The 23,768-nt window shown below is 44.3% G+C and overlaps 1 protein-coding gene across 3 annotated transcripts in view; it reads right to left on the reverse strand.

Annotated features, from left to right (window-relative positions):
* The window catches only part of LOC121291626 (digestive cysteine proteinase 2-like), a 45,735-nt gene extending 22,428 nt beyond the window's left edge, over nt 1-23,307 (reverse strand). Inside the window, exons 1-7 of one of the 3 annotated variants that reach the window (XM_041213078.1) lie at nt 23,152-23,307; nt 22,048-22,107; nt 19,451-19,543; nt 10,262-10,434; nt 8,295-8,535; nt 5,923-6,121; nt 2,703-2,896 (exon numbers count right to left, since the gene is read on the reverse strand). In XM_041213078.1, the coding sequence (XP_041069012.1) occupies nt 2,703-2,896; nt 5,923-6,121; nt 8,295-8,535; nt 10,262-10,434; nt 19,451-19,543; nt 22,048-22,107; nt 23,152-23,206 (1,015 nt within the window). In that variant the 5' untranslated portion in view covers nt 23,207-23,307. Of the gene's footprint in view, nt 1-2,702; nt 2,897-5,922; nt 6,122-8,294; nt 8,536-10,261; nt 10,435-19,450; nt 19,544-22,047; nt 22,112-23,151 lie in introns of all 3 variants that reach the window. The other 2 variants (XM_041213077.1, XM_041213079.1) reach the window with 2 other exon arrangements.
* Nucleotides 23,308-23,768: the final 461 nt, after the last annotated feature.

Here is a 23,768-nt window from a genome sequence, read left to right on the forward strand (position 1 = left end):
ATGTACACTACAAAGAGCAAGGGACTCAGCACCAAATCCTGCAGTACACCCCTGGACACAGGCTTCCATTCACAAAAACAACCTTCGACTATCACCCTCTGCCTGCTGCCATTGAGACAATTTTGGATCCAATTTGCCAAATTGCCCTGGGTCCCATGGTTCTTATCTTCTTGACCAGTCTCCCATGTGAGACCTTGTCAAAAGCCTGACTGAAGTCCATGTAGACTCCAGCACCTGAACTACCCTCATCTACACACCTAGTCACATCCTCGAAAAATTCAATCAAATGTGTTAGACATGATCTCCCCCTGACAAAGCCACGCTGACTATCCTTGATTAATCCTTGCTTTGCCAAGTGGAGATTAATTCCGTCCCTTAGAATTTTTTTCAACATTTCCCCCACTGGCCTATAGTTCTCTGGTTTATCTCTACCACTCTTCTTGAATAATGTCCTCCAGCCGCCTGGCACCTCTCCTGTGTCCAGGGAGGAGTGGAAAATTAATGTCAGGGCCTCTGCACTCACATCTGGGCCTGGAGAATTATCCACTTTTAACCCCGCCAAAACCACTAATACCTCCTCCCTCTCAATGCTAATTTGTTCATGTATATCACAGTCCCCATCCCTGATTTCTATACCTACATCATTCTTCTCTATAGTGAATACAGATGCAAAGTACTTATTTAATATCTCACCTACGTCTTCCAGCTCCTCACACAGATTGTCCCTAATGGGCCCTACTCTTTCCCTGGTTATCCTCTAATATACTTATAAAACGCCTTTGGATTTTCCTTTATTTTACCCACCAGTGTTTTTTCATGCTCCCTCTGCACTTTTCTGCTGCCCCATCAGTTTTCTTATTACATTACAATATCTTTTATTATTCATTGACAAAGATGTCATGAATGGAAGGACAAAGGGAGTGTTAATGGTAGTGGTTAGTGCTAAAAGAAAAGGTGCTAATAGTGGCGTAAAGGTAAGAAAGCAGAATGTGATTATAGCAGAACAAGCATTGTGTGAAAGAACAACATGGAACAAATAACAGATGGCCCTGTGGGGGATGGAGTGGGGGGAGGGGGCAGTGGTGGGGGAAAAAGGGTAGAAAATGCAATAAAAAAGGGGTAAAACTACGGATGAATGGATAAAAATAAGTGGATAAAAAATAAAAATGAATGTAGAAAAAAGGGGATGAGGATGGAGGAGAGAGCTCATGATCTGAAGTTGTTGAGCTCAGTGGTAAGTCCATAAGGCTGTAAAGTGCCTAATCGGAAGATGAGGTGCTGTTCCTCCAGTTTGCATTGAGCTTCACTGGAACATTGCAGCAGGCCAAGGACAGACATGTGAGCATGAGAGCAGGGTGGTGTGTTGAAATGGCAAGAGACAGGGAGGTCTGGGTCATGCTTGCAGACAGACCGAAGATGTTCCGCAGCCACCCAGTCTGCGTTTGGTGTCGCTGATGTAGAGGAGACCACATTGGAAGCAATGAATGCAGTAGACTAAATTGAAGGAAGTGCACTTGAAGTGCTGCTTCACCTGAAAAGAGTGTTTGGGCCCTTGGACAGTGAAGAGGGAGGAGGTAAAGGGGCAGTTGCAGTCTGCAATTGCATGGGAAGTGGTTGATGGAGGAGTGGACCAGGGTGTCCTGGAGGGAACGATCCCTGCAGAATGCTGACCGGGGTGGCGGTGGGGTGGGGGGGGGTGGGGTGTGAAGGGAAGATGTGTTTGGTAGTGACATTATGCTGGAGTTGGGCAGAAATGGCAGAGGATGATCCTTTGAATGCGGAGGTTGGTGGGGTGAAAAGTGAGGACAAGGAGGACCCTATCATGGTTCTGGGAGAGAGGGGAAGGCGTGAGGGCAGAGGTGCGGGATATGGATCGGACACAGCCCACCCATCTCGCCTCACCCATTAGTCCAGATGGGTTTTTATGACAATCAGCAATGGTTTTATGGTCATCATCAGACTTTTAATTTCAGATTTTCATTCAATTCAAATTCCAATTTCACCACCTGCTGTGGTGGGATTTGAATCCAGGTCCCCAGAGCATTACCCTGGGTCTCTGGAATACCACTATGCCACCCGCCTCCCTTTCCCATCAACTGCTATACTAGCTTTTGGTCTAGCAACATCTCAATTAAAAAGTTTGCATTCTTGTTTTCAAATCCCTCCATGACTTTGCCCACCTCCAGATCCCACAACCTTCTAAGAGAATTCAGCTCCTATAATCCTAGCCTCTTGCGTATCCCCGATTTTAATCACTCTACCATTGGCAGCAATGACTTCAGCTGCCAGGGTCCCTCCCTAAGATTCTCAATGTCTTTACCTGTCTTCCTTTTAGACACTCCTTAAAATCTACCTCTTTGACCAAGCTTTTGGTAGCTCAGTGTCAAATTTTGACTGATATCACTCCTGTGAAGTACCTTGGAACATTTTACTATGTTAATGGCGTTATATAAACACAAGTTATTGCTATAATTTTAGCCATGGGATAATAGAAAGCTTAGATCTTTTGTCTCAAGGTGTACAAAGAAGTTACTAAATCTAATTCTTTGGATTGGGAATGATGAGGTTGGGGGCAGTGATGGAAGGGAGTGTAAAAGGGGAGGATAACATACACTGGATAGTTCAAGTAAATCATCTTGTTATGTTGTACATTGCTCAACCACATTAGTAACTTTTCCCTCCCACTGAACAGAACTACATACCGTACAACCTCCAGTCCACATTAACAGGGGCAACAACTTGCAGGTAACTCTCTGCAGGATAAGGCAGCCCATTATTTTGTAAGGTTCTCTTCAGTCTTCCTCTCAAAGCTACTGTCTCATCCACAGTTCGGTCAGTGAGATGGTTCAGTGCCAATTTATAGGTTAGATTTTTCCGATTCATTGAATAGATATACCTTAAAAACAAAGAAATGAAATAATTGCTCAATGGAATAGATTACTAATAATTATCAGAATGACCTGATTGAGGCAGGAATAGGAAAGTACAAATGGATGTTAAACCACAGCTAGCTTTATCTACGGATGGTGTTATTATTGGTTCCACAGATCAAAATGATGATATCAACAGTTCAGTTGTATCTTTTGTCACAATTATTAAATCAACAGTAACTACTGAACATTTCAGCTACTTTAAAAGATTCAGTAAGGTTTCTATGCTTTGTTCTGTTATGTCTTTCTCAGGTGGAGAGGATGTATTTACAATGCTCCATTTTGAAACATATCTGTGTGTTAAGGTGGATTACATCTTTACCTCAGAGTAGGCTGGTGGGTGAGGCATTACAGAAAGATCTTTCCCACTGTCTCACACTCTGAATCTATGTGTCAGCTTGCAGATTGGGAATCCTTTTAACTTTGAGTCTTGGGTTTAAGCCCCGCTGTGGTCTTGAGTTGACATTTCACTGCAGTTTTGGGGGAACGATGCCACTTTTCAAAAGAAATGTTAAATCAAAGCTTCATAATCCTGTTGAGGCAGTCTTTCAAAAATCCAATAAGAGCAGAGACTTCCCCTCGTCCAAGTTTCTCTGGCAACACTACCAGACAGGAATTATCCGGCCATTCATTCACTTATTCTTTGTAAAACCTTGCTGTGTGCAGCATTAACTCTGTGTTTACCTCCATAACAATTGTGACTGAACTTGTAAAGTAACCCATTAGTTGTAAAGTGTTGTAGGGTATCATGAGCTGCTGTGTGTTATGTTGGATTTCTTGAAATAAAAAAAGTATTTCTTTGTATCCTGATTTTCACGACTACAGGATGTCTCAAGGTGCTGTATAGCCAATGAAGTAATTTTTTTGAAATGTAGTCACTGTTGTCATGTAGAACAGCCAATTTGTGCACAGCAAGACCTCACATCAGCAATGTGATAATGATCAGATAATTTTTTTGTGATGTTGATCGAGGGATAAATATTGGCAGGACACCAGGAATAACTCCCATGCTCTTCAAAATAGTCCCATGGGATCTTTTACATCCACCTGAGAGGGATTAACGCCCCCACCTAAATGTTGGTACCTCTGATTGTGCAATATTGCTTCAGTACTGAACTGGAATGTCTGTCTGGATTTTTGTGCTCAAGTCCTGGAGTGGGATTTAGACCATAAGACATAGGAGCAGAAATTAGACCATTTGGCCCATCAAGTCTGCTCCGCCATTCAATCATGGCTGATAAGTTTCTCAACCCCATTCTCCCCGTAACCTTTGATCCCCTTACCAATCAAGAACCTATCCATCTCAGTCTTAAATACACTCAATGACCTGGCCTCCACAGCCTTCTGTGGCAATGAATTCCATAGATTCACCACTCTCTGCCTAAAGAAGTTTCTCCTCATCTCTGTTCTAAAAGGTCTTCCCTTTTCTCTGAGGCTGTGCCCTTGGGTCCTAGTCTCTCCTACTAATGGAAACATCTTCCCCACGTCCACTCTATCCAGGCCTTTCAGTATTCTGTAAGTTTCAATCAGATCCCTCCTCATCCTTCTAAATTCCATCGAGTATAGACCCAGTGTCCTCAAACGTTCCTCATATGTTAAGCCTTTCATTCCTGGGATCGTTTTCATGAACCTCCTCTGGACCCTCTCCAGGGCCAGAACATCCTTCCTGAGATACGGGGCCCAAAATTGCTCACAATATTCTAAATGCAGTCTTACCAGAGCCTTAGAAAGCCTCAGCAGCTTTTATATTCTAGTCCTCTCAAAATAAATGCCAACATTACATTTGCCTTCCTAACTACCGACTCAACCTGCAAGTTAACCTTAAGAGAATCCTGGACTAGGACTCCCAAGTCCCTTTGCACTCCAGATTTCTGAATTCTCTCCCCATTTAGAAAATAGTCTATGCCTCTATTCTTCCTACCAAAGTGCATGACCTCACACTTGCCCACGTTGTATTCCATCTGCCACTTCTTTGCCCATTCTCCTAACCTGTCTAAATCCTTCTGCAGCCTCCCCACCTCCTCAATTTGAACCGACATCAGATGTAATAAATTGCTGCTTAGGAGAGAAGCTGGTTGTTGGATTATTTGCCATTCATGTTCTATTAACTCTGAGGAATGCAGTATTTCTTCTTCAAGAGCTGATGCCCAAAAGGCAATCAAGAAGGTACTATAAAACTAATGCTCATGTCCATGAAGTGCCTTTCAAGTTTAAGCAGCACAAAGATGTTTTCACAATGGGATTAGCTTTTAACGTGCAATGATTGCTTTTATCCATTTTACAAGATTAGTTAGAATTAGAAATGCACCATCCATAAGGCACAAGTCAGGAGTGTGATGGAATACTCCCCACTTGCCTGGATGAGTGCAGCTCCAACAACACTCAAGAAGCTTGACACCATCGGAGACAAAACAGTCCACTTGTTTGGCACCCCATTCACAAACATTGTCCCTCCACCACCAACGTACAGTGGCAACTACCATCTACAAGATGCACTGCAGGAATTCACCCAGACTCCTTAGACAGCATCTTCCATACCCACGACCACTATCATCTAGAAGGACAAGGGCAGTAGACACATGGGAACCTCATCGCCTGGAAGTTCCCCTCCAAGGCACTCACCATCCTGACTTGGAAATATATCACCATTCCTTCACTGTCGCTGGGTCAAAATCCTGAAACTCCCTCCCTAACAGCACTGTGGGTGTGGGTGTGTCTGCACCACATGGACTGCAGTGGTTCAAGAAGGCAGCTCACCACCACCTTCTCAAGGGCAACTAGGGATGGGCAACAAATGCTGGCCCAGCCAGCGAAGCCCACATCCCGTGAATGAATAAAAACAAATCAAAGCAGCAAAGATCATCAGTATAATCAAATTCAAGAAGGATTGAAGTAAATATCCCAGAGAAAGACGGTAACAGGATTCAGTGTACTTGTGCCCAGATCCACCATCAACAGTAATGGCTTTCCACAATGTCAGGGTCAACTTTACCTCATATGGTGAATAAAAGTGGTTCTTCTCAAGTCATGTTCCTTATCATCATTCTCATAGTCTCTCTTAAACTTCTCTTTATAATGCTGAAACAAATGGTGAGCCTGGTCTTCCTTATCTGTGGTAACTAAATCCTGAATGGGATTGGCCAGAATTCTGTGTTCTACTCCAGGACCAGTGAAACCTTCACAAGACAAACCTGTTATAAACAAATCAATAAGATCAATAAAAATCAGTTCAGGTTTCTAGCATTCTTAGTATTTTTATTAGGATGAGCATGACAAATGCTACGCTCTGCATTAGAAAATCAGTGAATGTATCAGCTTGTATAATTGTAGTCTCCTTGACAGCTTAGTACTTCACCTTTGTCATGTCCAGTAAACGCATACTATGGTTCACAACTTTAAACGTGACTGTATGCAGTATAGAATTTTCTGGAACTGCATTTTCTTTTAAAAATGGACACCAAAAAGCTGCTAAGATGGCTATTGAGGGTTAGGTAACCTTTGCCACATCTACACAGATTCAGTATGATCCCAGATCTCTGGAAAATTCCTAATTGAATGACCCTGAGTTGAGTGCCTGCCTTGAATGGACATACCAAGATAAAAACTATTTGTGGAATGCACACTTCCTATTGTTTGTGAACTTACCAAAAACTCAAAATCTATTGTCACCTAGACACACTGTCTCTGAGCTTGAAACTTAACAAAGGGAGATGCAGAGATACCAGTTCGTCATAAGTAGGTGTGAATGACTATTATCCATTTTCCATTATGTAGCAATGGCTCCTAACTTCAAATCATTCTGATTGGACAATAGAAGTAATTGACCATGTGGTCACATGATCGAAACCAATTGCAGATTATTAATCTTATCCTCCCAAGAACCAGGGAGAAAGTCATCAGTCTGAAAACAACAACTGCAAAGCCAGTAGCAGCAACAGCAAAGGCATCAACACAGAGACTACAACATCTTAATGTCTCCAAGCCTATTCCTTTTCAAGTCCACCAGTATGGACAACTGACCGCTTAGTTATAAGTCTACAAGCAACAAACTTGGTGACCTGCTGAAAATCCACCTCTTGTGAGAATCCTGCAATGACTTTGATATATGACTTTGCTTATTGAATCCACCTAACTGCACTTCTGGAGTGGAAACACCTTTTTCAGCAGTCCTGTAGCATAAGCAAATCACGTGGTGTACAATCTATTCTTTTGTTTATAACTTGTTAATGTGTACTATCCTCTTTTACTGTATTTTCCTCGAGTGCGTGTGTGTGAGTGGTGAATGAGTAACATATCCATTAGATTTTCAGGGTGAACATCTGAATAAATAATCCTCTTGATTTAAACCCATGGAAAGCTTGTTGTGGTTATTCAAATTACCACACACTTAGTGGTTTAAATCACACACTTCTTCTTTTTCAAAAATACACTGAATATGGACAGTAAAGGAACGGAATGGGAGTTTCAGTTCTCTCTCACCACTGTCCGTAACATCTTGTTCAGATTCACTGTGACATATAAAATATCTAAGAACATTTCCAATAAAATACCCAACAGAAAGTTAATCTGTACCCAAAGTAAAATCCGCATCTCCCCAGTTCTATTCTTCTATTTTCATTTACATAGCCACTGAAGTTGCAGAACTATTCAATTGCCTAGTTTGGTTCTTTAAATATCTCGCACCTCTAAATGTACATATTAAAAATTTATGCCCCAGCATTAATTTCTGATAAATCAATGCTGCTTTGATCCACAATTTTACCTTAAAATCATATTTCTTTTCTCTCCTCAAAACAATTTGTTATGTGAACTGTTGTATAACACCTTTACAAGGAGTCATTAATCTTTTCAAAAGTTGAAGAATGAAAATTGCATTCATTGATTCTTGAAATGTTTCAATGATCAGAAGAGCTAACCTGGAGTCACTGATCACTCTCATTTGGACAGTGTAAGTGCCAATTTGGGACAGAATTAAAAACAGCCAGAGCTACTCCAAAACATGTTAATTTGTAACCTTTAAAAAAATAGAACAGGTTATCTTTCAATTCCTCCTAATCAAAAAAAAAGCTGATGAGATAATCAGTAGAAACAAATGTAAATGGAAGGTTTGAAAGCAACATTTGGTCTAGTTTGAATAATCATGCATTAAGCTCAAACTTCCTCAAACTGAATAACACAAGCAGGAAGAATAATTGGAGACCCAGTCACATACATCAGTGGTCAACGGCAGCATCACTTGGCATCTGATCTCAGGTAGAAGTGCTTGGTTCTCACACCACCTGACCAAGACAGGGAAATATTCTCTGCTAACATCAACATTCCTTATCTTCATGGTTACCTGTAGTAATCCGTCAAAATCTTTACCTTCAGGAAGTTCGAAGATATTTGGATCCACATTAAGGTGCACAGTCCCATAATCAAATTCATATTTGTCATAATGTGAGCCAAACAAGGTGTTGTATCCCTTCATTTCATAATGGACAGGAACAGGACCATTTGTAGAATTGGTGATCCAAATGGTGTAAGTATTTTTCTTTTTATTCTCATAAGTAACATTTTGCCACATGCTGCAGTGATGTCCCTTATATTCCTCTTCTTTTATGAACTACAAAGATTGACATTAAAATACATGATCATACCACAAATGCGGATAAGTTCAAAACACGATACTGAAACTTACCTCTAGCGTTTAATACAAATCCTGAAACATCTACATTTCCTTGTTCATAATGCTATTGTAAAAAGACAAGCTGACCACATTGAAGAAACTGATATTAACTGGTGAGCTGGTCACTGCTGGTTCTTGGACAATCCAGAAACAATTGTTTCACCTCTGCTTGTTTTAGCTGTGCTGAAACTAATCTGTCTGCACTCACATCAGGACTGCTAAGCTTGTAGCATAATTAAAATGCTAGTGGACAGCAGTAGTTAAAGTGTTGAAAATGTCCTCCCGAGAACTGGGTTTTAGGTGGCAGCATGAATCTTTTCACTTCATGGGGAAATATTATAGCCCTTTGACTAAAAACATGTACTATCGACAGTCCTTTAACCAAAGATCATTGGTAGTTGGTGAAAGAAAACAATGTTCTCCACTCATGCGATGTCGGTAGAGGCAGATTGGCATTAGCACAGGGAAAACAATTAAGGTGGGTAGATAGAGCTTGCATCATTGAGACTCAAGTGAATGAGTTCACTTCTGATGTGTTCTTCAGTTAACGACCAGAGCATGGTGATCAATTGAAACAATGGAGTTTTTGCCCACTTAAGACCCTCAATTGGCAATGGGTGGGAAAGCTGTCCATGGGCCTTCCCCCATGGATTTAATTGGGATGGAGGTGGGATGGCAGAGGGCTTCCCACCCAGCACCCTTTCCAGCTGATTAAATACCCCCACCACTAAAGTCACCACAGGGGAGGACATTAAGTTCTGCACAAAGGTGGCAGAAGTTTGGCAACTGTCTCCTGCAAATGATGCTAATTCAAATGTTAATTTTAAAATTGAGATTGATAGGTATTCATTAACCAAAGGGACCAAGGGATATGGTACTCCACAGTCACCCAGGGAATTGCTCATAAATTGCAGGATATCCCTCCCTCTGCTGTTTTATGTTGGTTCTTTTTCTCTTTTGTCTTTCTTCTTCCCCTTCCCAACTCTTTTTCTTTCTCTCTGTCAATTTTTTGTTCTTTCTTTTTGGGTGAGAGTTGGTGGTTGGTACTGCGTGGAGGTGAGGTGCAGGTGGGGAAGGTTTAGAGAAGATTTAGCTCTTGGGAACTCTCTTCTATCTTTCTTCCTCAATCACTCATAATTTCCTCCAAAAGCCTTGCTCCCGTCTTGTTTTATTCCTCTTCCTACCATACCTTCGCTGCCATAACCGATAAAATGCGCTGGCTCATCCACTAAATGAAGGAGGAATCTGGAGCCAGTCAGTCCTTAACATACGTTTATTCACAAAACCCAGAGGACAGAAGCACAGACACCCTTTTCCACAGGTGAAAACTGGTTCTTATATATACTTAAGGATAACGCCCTAACTTTTCCCCAGTTAGTAACAGATGCTCTCACTTACAACTACAGAATGCGTTTCATTGTGACTGGATTGTAACATTAACATTACCCTCTCTCTCTCTCATTGAGTTATCTGTTCATCTGATATTCCCCTTCCCCAAACTCCATTATACCCCTTTAGCTCTTCATATTTCTTGTTAGTATTCTCTTGCCTTTAATTATATTTCCTTTGTTTCCTTTTACAAATTCTGATTTTGATGTTCTCCTTATTTCACCTTAATTTTCAGCTAAATTCTAAACTTTAATAGATGATACAACATTCTTACCTGAAAGCCCTCCAAACTTGGAAAGACAGACTGTGGAAGGATTGGATCATCGCTGGTTCCATTTACTTGGAAGCATTTGATGACATTTATCTCAGTTTCTGTCGTCTCTGGAGAAACCTTGTAACTAATTCCGTGTGGCTTTTCAAATCCATGCTGCAGAGTTATAACCTGGCCTGTAAAATTGGAAAGAATCTGTTTATAACTATATAAGTTCCCAATCAAAAATAGCAAGAGTAAAGGACAGCTGTGAGCGGATCACTATCAAACCTATTGTTTGCACCCACTAAACTTCCACTCAGAAACAATCTGTGTTAATTTATTGTGGGATTTTACAGAACTAGAGTAATAACAAGTAACTACACTTCAAAAGTAATTACTCAGCAGGAAGATTAAAAAACAGTTTATACTTCAGCTTGGCATGATAAAATCAATGATAGGCCATCGATCTGAAACATTAATTCTGTTTTGCTCTCTACTAATGCTGCCTGACCTGCTCAATAATAACAGCATTTTGTGGTGTTATTTCAGATTTCCAACATCTGCAGTATTTTGGTTTTGTGTTTATGATGAGATCAATGTCGACAGAAATTTCTAGATCTTGGGGTTACAGTCGCAGCCCTAGGATAAGAGGTTGGCCATTTAGGACGGAGATGATGAGAGGTTTCTTCACTCAGATGCTTATGAGTCTTTGGAATTCTCCATCGCAGGGAGCTGTGGAGGCTCAGCTGATTTTTTTTTGGATTACTAGTCCAGTGACATTACCATTACACCACCATCCCCACAATGGTGAGTACGTTCAAGATAGAGATTGATAGAATTTGGATTCTCAGGGAATTAAGGGGATAGGACAGGAAGATGAAGCTGAGCTAGAAAAATAGTCGTGATTTTATTGAATGGGGGAGCACGCTGAAGGGGCAGTATTGTGTGCGTCTGCTCCTGTTCTCATGTTTTTAAATTATGAAATTAAAACTTTCACAGTTTCTTCCAATTGGACCATTGCTTTCACCAGGAACTCCAGGGTTTTAAACAAACTCATTCAATAAATTCTAACCGACTCTGGTTCCCAGAATCACAATTTCTTCTTTCTCTAAGATTCCCTATCTTCCTATGACATTTGTCAATCGAGAAGTTGCGCAGACAGGTTACTCCCAATCCTCTGTCAATACTGTCTTGGGAAACTGTGTAAGGTTGGTCAAGTTGAGTTTTCCCTTAATTTAATCAGGAAATTTTTTTTTAACTTGATTTTTTTATAATTCATTCACAGGATGTGGGCGTCGCTGGCTGGGCCAGCATTTATTGCCCATCCCTAATTGCCCCTTGAGAAGGTGGTGGTGAGCTGCCATCTTGAACTGCTGCAGTTCATGCAGTGTAGGTACACCCACAGTGCTGTTAGGGAGGAAGTTCCAGGATTTTGACCCAGCGACAGTGAAGGAACGATGATATATTTCCAAATCAGGATGGTGAGTGACTTGGAGGAGAACCTCCAGGTGGTGGTGTTCCCATCTATCTGCTGCCCTTGACCTTCAAGATGGTGGTGGTTGTGGGTTTGGAAGGTGCTGTCTAGGGAGCATTGGTGAGTTGCTGCAGTGCATCTTGTAGATGGTACACACCGCTGCTACAGTGCCTCGGTGATGGAGGGAGTGAATGTTTGTGGATGTGGTGCCAATCAAGTGGGCTGCTTTGTCCTGGATGGTGTCAAGCTTCTTGAGTGTTGTGGGAGCTGCACTCATCCAGGCAAGTGCAGAGTATTCCATCGCACTCCTGACTTGTGCCTTGTAGATGGTGGACAGGCTTTGAGGAGTCAAGAGGTGTGTTACTCATCGCAGGATTCCTAGCCTCTGACCGGCTCATATAGCCACAATATTTATATGGCTAGTCCTGTTCAGTTTCTAGTCAATGGTAACCCCCAGGATGTTGATAGTGGGGGATTCAATGATGGTAATGCCATTGAACATCATGGGTTGATGGTTAGATTCTCTCTTGTTGGAGATGGTCATTGTCTGGCACTTGTGTGGTGCGAACGTTACTTGCCACTTGTCAGCCCTAGCCTGGATATTGTCCAGGTCTAGCTGCGTTTGGACATAGACTGCTTCAGTATCTGAGGAGTTGAGGATGGTGCTGAACATTGTGCAATCATCAGCGAACTTCTGATCTTATGACAGAAGGAAGGTCATTGGTGAAGCAGCTAAAGATAGTTGGGCTGAGGACACTACCCTGAGGAACTCTTGCAGTGGTGTCCTGGAGCTGAGATGACTGACCTCCAGCAACAACCACAATCATCTTCCTTTGTGCTAGGTATGATTCCAACCAGTGTTTGAAGTCATACATAATACAGAGTCATCACAATACAGTGATAATTATGGGGGATGGGATTCAAGTGCTACTTTATCATTATAAATGGCCACAATATTTTTAAAACAATTTTATCCATTTGCTGACATAACCTGGGAGGAAATAATCATCAGCTGCTAACAACCTTGACACAATAATACGTCATGTTCAACAATTCTACTATTAGCTAATTTGAGTATTGCTGAAAAAAGAGACTTGCTGCCTAAACTGTTCATCTTGCACTCATCAGGATGGATTGCAAGATTACACATTAAAAGGGAGAAAATTTATACTACAAGAGAAGAGAGTGCTGATTGGTTGGCGAGTGAACTGTGATTGGTAGAGGTATTGCCATGGAGAATGCAGCAGAGAATAGTTAACTGCCAAGCTTTTGTTCAAAATCAAACCAGGCAGGTCAAGTCTGGTCAAGGCCTTGCCATGGAGAATGAACCAGTGAATAGCTGTCCCCCAAACTTTTGTTTAGTTGAAAAGGCGCAATGCGTGGACATGCTCATTCTGTCTGCAAACACAGGGCCCTGTGCGTTAATTTCTGTGGCTTCTAGCATTTGTATGTGGGCCACACTGAGTCTTAAATTGGCTTTCGGTGTAATTCTTAGTACAATCAGGGTTGTGTAGTAGGTGTTGTCCAATCGTAGAATCACATCTAATGTTGGAAATTATGGGCAGAATCGTCCCAGATTTGCGCTAAATGCAGTAGCAGGCATGAAAAAAGTTGTTTTACCCACTGGCCACAATGGCAGGTTTTTGCACAGTAAAGTCTCATTCCCAGCACGTCCTGCCTCATTAATAATGCATTCATGGGAAACGCTCTGGATCGCTGGCGGGTCAGCCTCTGATTCGCCTGCCCCACTGTCACCTCAGCCTTCAATAATCCAGGCGCCATATTTTAAGGGATCAAAAGCTGCTTGAAAGTCATGGCTGCCAAAGGGAGGAAACATGTTGCCCTCAAATTTAGTGATGCCTCCCTTGGGCACCTACTCGGCTTCGCAGAGGTCCACCGTGAAGTCCTCTACCACCCCCCCACCCCCCCAACCCCAGGACGAAAGCCATCAAGCAAAGCCACCGATCCAGCATCGGAGGTGGTAGCAGCGGTGGTCAGCACCAATGACTTGCAAAAGAGGACAGCCGCCCCCATGCCAAAAAAGGATGAATGGTCACTTCCATTCCACCAGGATAAGTCACTCTTCTGATCACTCTCAACTCACACACTCACAAACCCATCTTTCATCCACAGGGATCCCACTCACTGCCAGTTCAAGGGGCATCACAATTCATTCTCTCACACACACCTTCATCTGCCCTGTGGATCATGCCTTCATCCCATCCATGGCACCACTCACCACCCACACATGCCAGGCATACGTATTATCTGGTCTGCCAGGTGTCCTGCTTACAGTCTCTCTGTCTTCATGCAAAACAAGCTGGCACACAAAAGGTAGAGGTCGCAGACTGGTACAGGAGTACCCAACATCATTGTCCTCACAGAATTCGAAAACAGAGCCATCCAGCTGGCCGGCGAGTATCTGGACCGGTCCTGTGCTGACAGTGAGGTCAGCGCTGCTCTACCAAGTGAGGATCCAGCAGTGCAACATCCATCAAGACAGCCAATGCTATGAGTCAGTTCCCCTGTTCCACAGTCCCCTAGGCACTAGGCACAGGCACTAATTATCTCTCCTCACTTTCGTAGGCACATCAAGGAAGCAGCCAAGGGGCCCACCAGCCTGGTCCTCGACTCAAGCCCCGAGGATAGCTCCGAAGAAGAATCTTCGACCTAATTGAATTCCCATCACAGTGTCGCCCACGCCCTCCACCAGCACAGAGACACACACCTCGGTAAGAACCTAGTTTTATCGTGTCCCTCAGGATCACAATCTGGTGAGCGCGTTGCACTTTCTGATCCACAGCAGGCAGAGGCAAGGACTTCCCAGGTTTCTGGCACTCGAACCACCACTGCCAACGCCTCCCATGCTGGATTGATCACTTCGCTTGATGGCTTTTGCGCGGAGCTGGGGTATAAGACTTCACGGTGGGTCCCCACTGCATCTAGTAGGCACCCAAGGGAGGCGTCACTAAATTTGAGGGCAGCATGTTTCATCCCTTTGGCAGCCGTGACTTTCCAGCAGCTTCCGATTCCTTAGAGATAGCTCTGTGCAGGGGCGGCCTTTAAATATGGGGCCCAGGGTGTCGAGCTGCTGGTCCTCCTCCCTATGGGTGCCCTACGGTCCCTTGCTGACCCCATGAGGAGGAGGGTAACTGGAGTGACATCGAGCTGCCCCTCACCCATCTCATGTTGACGCTGTTGGAGGCCAACTATAGCATCAACGATGGAGCTCAGCCCATGCAGCAGTGCAGGACTGATGTCCTGGACCAAGATCTCCATGGCAGCTGCTGAGTCTAAGTCAGATGAAGGGCCTCTGGACTCAGTCATGTCACAGTTGCTGGAGCTGCAAAGGCAAGCTCGGGAACATTAGAAAGGGATGTCCGCTGCACTCCTCAGATTGCAAGGTATGATGGAGGAGTCTGTCTGCCTTCAGTCTGAGGAGATAGTGCCAGCATGCCAATGCACTGAGGTCAACACTGGTAGGATGGCAGCTGCCATGGAGATCTTGGTCCAGGACATCAGTCCTGCACTGCTGCATGGGCTGAGCTCCATCGTTGATGCTATAGTTGGCCTCCAACAGCGTCAACATGAGATGGGTGAGGGGCAGCTCGATGTCACTCCAGTTACCCTTCTCCTCATGGAGTCAGCAAGGGACTGTTGGGCACCCATAGGGAGGAGGACCAGCAGCTCGACACCCTGGGACCATCCACTCAGGTGACTCCGGGAATGTCCGGCCAATCCAAATCCCCTCTTCCTGTGACCCCCGCAGCTGCAGCTCCACAGGCCGAGGAGGGTGCAGCTGGCCCCCACCAGGACACCCAAAGCAGGCCGGGCCTCATGCGGTCCCGGCCTTCCAAAGGACGCCTGCCAAGGTCATCACAGACAGGGTGTAGCAGTCAGCAGGCTGCCTCCACCTCCGCTGTGGATGTCGGGAGGAGCACCAAGACATAGCAGCAGGGTTAGGAAAGGTAAGAAGATAAGCAGCTTGAGCATGGGTGTTAACCACTTGTACATAATGTTCATGGTTGTAAATAAAGTCCCAAGAACGTCTCCTTGCCTATGGTTCCTTGTTCTGATGAGCAGTGTTCGTGTCACTCAGATGTGAGTCCTGGAGTTCCTGCAGAAGATAAAGGCAAATTTCTCAGTCCAGGGCCTCTTCCCTGTGTCTGTGCAGCCTTCAGACCACAGTGATGGTCCAGCCTCACACTCCGTGCACACATTAGTGATGTCGCACCTTGATGGTGCTTGTCATTGCTGCCAGAATGTCATGAGCAGGCGTCACAGAGTTCTGTCATTCTCTCTGTGTGCTCTCAGCACCTTTGAGGTGGGGCTGGCCCCCATCACACCAGTATCTGTGACCAGTGGCACAGCGCTCCTGAAGGGGTCAGGTGCTGAAGGCTGATAATGGATCAGGTGCATTTAAAGTTTCACGTCTGTATCTCCATGATACGACCCTGATCACAGAGCGCAAGCGAGCTGCCCTCATCCAGACAGAAGTCAGACATTCTCAGAGGCTATTTGAAGATCTATCAAGTATCCTCACTGCATGTCATCATCATTCTCCTGGAATCTAGCGACTATTAGGAGCTCTGCTGCATCTCCATGACATTAGGACAAGGTTATGTGTGCTGCCATAGGCCACACAGGAGTCAGATGTTCACAGATGCAAGGTAAGGATGTCTGGATTGTCCTCATTGCTTCTTGTCAACATCCTCCACAAATCTTGTGGCAATGGGGGCCTCCCAAGCACACCTGCCCGTCTGGCCAATGCACTGGCTCGCAGCATTAGCCTTGTTATACCGTCACTCTGCTGCACCCGCATGGGTGTCATCAGCCATGGCCTCTGTGGGTGGCCCTTGTCCCCGAGGAGCCAACCCTACAGCCTCTGTGGACCCTGGAAGCTGTCAGGGATCTGAGACCTGCTAAGGATGTAGGTGTCGTGGACACCCCCTGGGAATTGTCAGCAGACCTGTGGGATGCATTTGTGGTGGTTACACACCAGCTGAACATTCAGCAAGTGGAAGCCCTTGTGGTTGTCACAGTTGACTGCTTGTTGCCACAGAGATCTAACCGCCACGCGAATGCAGTCGATGGCACCCTGCACCCGTGGGAAACCTGAGATCTGCCCATATTCCAGCGCTCTTGCTTCCTGGCTTTCCTGATCCTGGGCAAAATGCACAAAGTTCTGTGCCTTCTGAAGATGGCGTCTGTGACCTCCTGGATACACTTGTACGTGGAGCCTTGTGAGATTCCTCACAGGTCACATGTGGAGCCATGGAAGAAGCCACTGGCGTAAACATTGAGTGCCGCTGTCACTTTCACCACCACTGGCAGTGGATGCCCTTCAAGTCCCCCTAGCACCAAATCCTGTAGCAGGTGGCATATGTGACCAGTTCCCTAGACATGCGCAGTCTTCGGTGACACTGGTTCTCTCTCATCTGCAGGAATGACAAGAGCCACCTATAGACCCTGGGTCTAGCAAAGTGCCTACAATCCTCGACTCTCTGTGGATCTTCAACTGCGTGCACTGCAGACCCTGCTGCCCCTTCATCTTGAGGGAGGTGTTCCTCCCTTTATGTGCCTCCACTGCTCTTTTCTTTTTCTTCTCTGCTCTCTGTAAGCCAAGAGGCATACTGATAAATTACCAGGCTCCATGATCCTGATCTTCTCCTCCTGCGGGTCAAAGAGAGAGATGTGTGGGTTAGCATATGTATCCTAAGAACCTCTCTTGGTTAAGTCTGAAGGTCCCTTTACCCATGCCGGAAAGTGCTGGCCACTACTTGGATGGCCAGTGTGCAGTGCGCTCATTGGTTGTCTGAAACCCCACCCACATCCACCCCACTTCACTTGACCGATTGGCAGCAGCTTTGCCCATTGGAACTGCATGCTGTGCTCTCAGCTCAGGCACAGGCATTCTCCTAACCCGCATTGTAAGGCTGCATTGTTAGCATGAACCATGATGGATACTAGTCCAAACCTGAATAAAGACATTGCAAAGGGGCTGTAAGCGCCTCCATCAGTGACTGCTCCATGGCCCCTTTCACAAGGGGATTCTACAACTTACCCAGTCGGCCAATTGTTGTGCTGCCCCCTAAAACGCACATGAATCTACAATCTGCGCCTGAGGGGTGAAAGGTTCTGGAGCATTTGGTGGCACTCTCATGCTTTTGTGTTGCTGGAGTGGGCAAAAAAGCTTCAGAGGCCGGACTCCAAGCCTGTCAATGGAGCTGCTACTGAACAGTCTCAGCTGTGGAAGAATGCTCACTTTGACAAGCTTTTCCAAGTGTGTGACCGTTTCCCTCAAACACCCCTCTCCCCCCAGCATGTGCTTGTGTACCTCCTTCAGTCAATGCGGCCTTGCCCCCCAACCACCCACCCCCACCCACCCGCACCCCCCCGCCCCGCACCCCCCCCCAACCCCGCCATCGGCCTCACCCGCAATGGACCTCTTACCCCGGCACCACACTGAAAGCCAGTTGGGGAAAAGCGACCTGCCTATGCTCCCTGCGAATGCGCAGCGCCACTTCCTTGATGGCACACGGGCGATGCTCGCAAGCGTTGCGCGAGGTTGCGTGCACTCGCCTCAGAGTTCCCCTCGGAATTCAGGTCACCAGGTGGAGGTGACTTCTATACAGTTGTGAAACACGTCGGCATACAATCAGGCTGATGTGCCCAGATGATTCAGCATGGGGGGAGGAGCAGGGCTTATAATGGAATGCTAAAGTATTGAAATTAGGTTTCCAACGGGCGGCAGCTGGAAACATGGCCCACCATTGACAGGTGGAGCGGATGATCGATAACTGGTTTCTTGATGGCGCGGAACCGATTTTTGGCCTTCCCACCTTACTGTTCCACCCCACCCACCATGATACCTCACGTCAAAGGGACCGGACAATTCCGCCCTATGTCTTGAGTTTTGCAAACACGTGCAAAATCCGTTAAATTCCATTGCAAACATGTTAAATTCCATTAGCTATGATTCCCTGATTGGACAGCACTTGCTAAACAATCCTGAGTGTGTTAAGAATTGCACCGAAAACCAGTTTGAGATTATCAGCTCACAGTGTGGCTCACTTACGCATGCTAGAAGCCACATATTTACACACATTCCTTTGCATACAGAAGAAGCATGTCCATGCATTGCGCCTTTTTCAACTGAACAAAAGTTTGGGGGACAGCCTTTCTCTGGTTCATCCCCATGGCAAGGCCTTGACCAATCAGAGTCGACCTGCCTAGTTTGAATTTGAACAAAAACTTGAGTATTAATTGTTCCCTGATGCATTCTCCATGGCAACGCCTCTATCATTCAGAGTCCACTTGCCAACCAATCAGCACTCTCTTTTTATGCAGTATAAATTGTTGATCCCTGTACTGTTAGTAATCTTGTGATCTGCCTTGATGAGTGCAAGATGAAAAGCCTTGATAACATATCTCTTTTTTCAGCAATATTAGCTAATTCCAGAGTGTAGCGTCATTCTTAGATCTGCAAAAAATATAAATTTGTCGGAATTCTTCTCAGTCAGGCAGTTCCACATCCTTATCATTGCTCATCAGTTGACTGAAGCTAAAGGGGGGGAGACAACCCAGTTACAGAAACAGAAGGATATGGTCCGGAATTTAATCCCATGAAAATCATAGGAAAAATCCAACTGCGATAAATTTACTCTTACTTGTCATATAAGGGTATGCCTTATTAACTCAAATAATTTGTTCATCCATCAGGATGAAATCTGTACCATGGTAATATTCAATGCGGCTGACATTCCCAGAGAGGTTGTACCAAGCTTCAAACGGTTCTTCAATTTCAGCGTATGGTAATGACAGAATTCCTGTGAACAAATGTTTAAATGGTGCTTTATTCTTGCTGTAAAAAAAAAAATCCTCCCTTGCAACTGGAAGGAATTCAATCAATATCCCAACCTCTGAGTGTACATTCACATTTGGGTTCATTGGCTGTAAAGCACTTTGCAACATCAGGTGATCGTGTAAAGTGCTGTATAAATGCAAGTGTTTCTTTCTTCATATTTAGGACGGGACACTTTAATCTAGAAAAATAAATTGAAAAACATTTTTCCTTTTATGAGGAAATGCCCTGACTACTTTATTTATGACATTTTTGGTCTCTGCAAGCCTATTCTGAAATGATGCCCTCCTCCTATGCCACTTGATATTGGCTTTGAAGGAGGTCAGGAGAATAATCTGGATTGGCTCTCCTTCTCTGTGACTCCTGCGTAACAATTACGGTTGGGAAATAAGTGATGTGGTAGTTTAAGGTGCATACTCAAATTCAGCACCGATTCTTGCATACTACTATATAATGGCCCAGATCTTCCAGTCTCCAGATGGTCAGAGAGCAGATGCCCAAGATGCACATCAGGACACCATGGAAGCCCTGATGCACCAATCTCATGGGAACTGCCTGAGAAGCTTCAACTTCTGATGGGCAATTCCCCTGCTCTTGGGGACCCCCCACAACAGTCTCCAATTCTGAATTGGAGTCGGAGACTTCAGACAGTTCCATGGGACTTATCTGAGTAATTACCCAGAAAATGTTAGACAAAAAAATCGTAGTCTCTCCTGGGTAACAACAGAATTGCCCCCTCCCCAACCACTCACACAGACCCCTTTCCACTTCCTCCAACCCCTGCCATTATCCCCTTGACCCACCAACTACCCCCCAGACCACCGGCTACTTCCTGAACCCTCTGACCACTCCCAAGTTGACCCAACCCGACTACCCCTCAACCCAACCTGACTACACCCTTACCACCCAACTACACCCAACATCCCAACTACTCCACCAACCCAGCCTGACTAGTCCTCTTGACATGAACCGACTAATCTCTGACCCATCTCCCACCTCACTCACATTGCACTTCACCCACCTCCCACCTCACTCACATAGCACCTCACCCACCCGCCACCGCGCTCATCTGCCACTTTACCCACCCTGCCACTCTACCCATTCATTCTTTCACTCACTTATTCACTAACATCCAAACCAGACCTTTAAACCTACTTTGCAGCAGTTAGTGCTGTAAAAAAAATGATGGGGAGGGGTGGGTATTGTATCTTCCCCCCAACGCACAGCGCTGCAATGGAATTCCCATTTCTGGAGAAGCCAGGCTCAGGAGACCCAGCGAGAAATGTGAAGCAGCAACGAGGCGTGGAAAAGTTTGAGCAGATTGGCAATCCAATGATGATTGCCACACTGCAAAAGATCCGGGTTAATATCTCAAACCATGTTTCAAAAACCCAATCAAGTTAACATTTGGTCTATCCTTCCACTGACTAAAGTAAATGAAAGGAGGAGAGTATTGTCAATAGTTACACTGCAGGTGCAGCAAATGTTGCACCAAAAACATCCAGATCTACTACACAAGTGAACTGCAGCATGTCAGCAGTATTCTTCCTCAACTTCCTTTAAACCTAACAGTATCTGACCATATGTGTGTTATCACAAGTATTGATTAAACATATGTTTTGATACGAGACTGAACCATAATCACAGCCCCGGAGCTGTAATGTAACAACACCAAAGCTCCCCGCCCTATACCTTTACAGCTTTCTGGTAGCATATCCCAAGAAGCTAATCCCTATTTGTTGATTTTATGTGACAGAAGAGAAACACCCTCATCCTATTTTCAAGATTGGTTCTTAGATGAATGCAGTACACATTACAATAAGGGGAAGGTTTAAACATGCACCCCATTAGCACAATAACTTCAAATAAGACAGCAAGATCAGTCCATGGTCCACGTGTTATAATTTGCTGCTCATTCACCGAATGAATGGGGAATCTGGAGCCAGTCTTGCTTTATAGATTTATTCACATAGCCCAGGGAACACAGGCACAGATTCCCCTTTCCTTCTCCGCCCCACACAGGTGGAAACCAGTTCGAACGTAAATTTAAGAATAATACCTTAACACTACCCCAGTTAATAACAGCTGCTGTCACTTACAACTAGAGATGCACTTCACTGTAAAAGGATTGCAACATTAACACATGGAGCACTGGGAATAAAGAATGTTAAATACCCACTAAAACATCTGTCTGCACCACACCCCCACTTCCCTCACACATATACACAAGCACTTTCAAGAATTTGTAGGAAAATTATTTAATAACTCAATTTATATACAATCCACAGATATAAAAAATTAGATCATACAAATTAAACAGGAAATGTTAAAAATATACAGTAAGTCCTGAAACTTTAGATATAAAACATCCTTCTAATAAAGGATCTTTATTTTCATTTTCACAGGTGCTGAAAGATCAGAAGTGCATTTCCGGCAATTCTTGTTTTGCCCAAGACATCAGTGACATACCTGAAATGTGGTAGACATCTGGAAATGTGGGTGGATCCATCCAAGACTTGGCATCAAAGGCTACCTCAAAAATATATTGAACAAAAATAATTATAGAAGCACAAGATGGTGCAGTTAGCTCCTTCAAACCTCATTCATTGCATTTTTTCTGCCTCCCTGAATTTATTCTAAACAGGTTCATTAATACAGAAAGTGCAACAAATAAAACCTTTCCACAATGTGAAACAATGTATATGCAGACACTTAAACAGACTCTCAAGAACAAGTTTTCAAGTAGATGTAGGTAAACTGGTTTATATCGCAATCAGAGGACAATAGCTTAATTCATTAGAAAAAAATGCAGCAATTCTGGAATCTAGTGGAATTACTCCATCTCCTACATACAGAACAACCAATAAACTCTGGAAAGGAACTGTATAAAGCAATGAATAAATAGTAAATTACACCATTTTGAAATTATTGATGGTTAAAGTCAGAATCGTGAATTGTGACAGCACAGAAGGAGGCTATTCAGTCCATCCTGTCTGTTCCAGTTCTCTGAAAGATCAACTCACCACCTCCCCCACCTGTTCCAGTAGCCCTGCAAATATTTTCTCTTCAGATAATGATCTATTTCTCTAAAAGCCTCGATTGAATCTGCCTCCACCACACTCTCAGGCAATGCACTCCAGATCCTAACCACTTGCTGTGTAGAAAAGCTTTTGCTCATTCCTCAGTTGCTGCTTTTACCAATCACCTTAAACTAATGCCCTTTGGTTCTCCTCCCATTCGCCAATTGAAGACCTTTTCTCCCTACCGGCACTTCACTGACTGCTCATGATTTTGAATACCTCTGGCAAATCTCCTCTTAACCTTCGCTCCAAGGAGAACCATAGCTTCTTCAAACTATCCATCCCTGGAACCTTTTCTGTTAAATCTTTTCTGCACGTGCCCTCATATTTAGATGTACAATATCTCATTTCAGTTAGCAAAAGGTCAAACTGGTCCGTCTCTTTCAAACAACAATCACAAATGGAACTTTGTTAGTTTTGAACGAGGCTGTGCCAAATTCGGTGTTTTATCCTCTCACTATATACGACTAAAGGCGCCGCCCGTTTCCAGTACCTGAGAGGGAACTCAGTAAGAAGATGCTGCCGATCCAGAGCTCGGCTAAACCCATTTCTCCGCTGCAGACTCCTCTTCCAAACTCCAGCTCAGCACTTAAAGCGGAGCGGGCGGGTAGTCAGCTCTTGCGAAGGGCGGTGCTTGTGTAGGTATTGGTGAGATTTCCAAGCTGACTCTGTGACGGTCAGTGTGGAGCAAGATTCTGTTAACGAATGGCGGAGTTGGGGTGGGGAGATGAGCTCTAGTATAAACTATTATTATATTAATCCCACAACAAAAAATCCCAACAATGACAATTTGACAATCAGACTGATGCTATGTGACAATTATATTTGCAGTTCTTCAGTGTCACAGTCGCATGAACGCTGTTTACATTGAAAATCAAAAGTTATCGTTTACGGATCTTTGAATATTGGTCCACATTGCTGACAGAGAGCAACTTTTTACTAAGTTACAGAGTCAAAATGAAACTAATAGAATGACTAACCCAAAACCTATTATAGTTTATTTGTACATTCACCACCCCCACTAGAGCCATCTGTTACTTGTTCATTCTGCTTTCTACTCTTAATGTCACCATTAGCACCTCCTTTAGCCAGTATCACCACCATCAACAT

The sequence above is a fragment of the Carcharodon carcharias genome, chromosome 19 (genome assembly GCF_017639515.1).
Source record: "Carcharodon carcharias isolate sCarCar2 chromosome 19, sCarCar2.pri, whole genome shotgun sequence".
NCBI lineage: Eukaryota > Metazoa > Chordata > Chondrichthyes > Lamniformes > Lamnidae > Carcharodon > Carcharodon carcharias.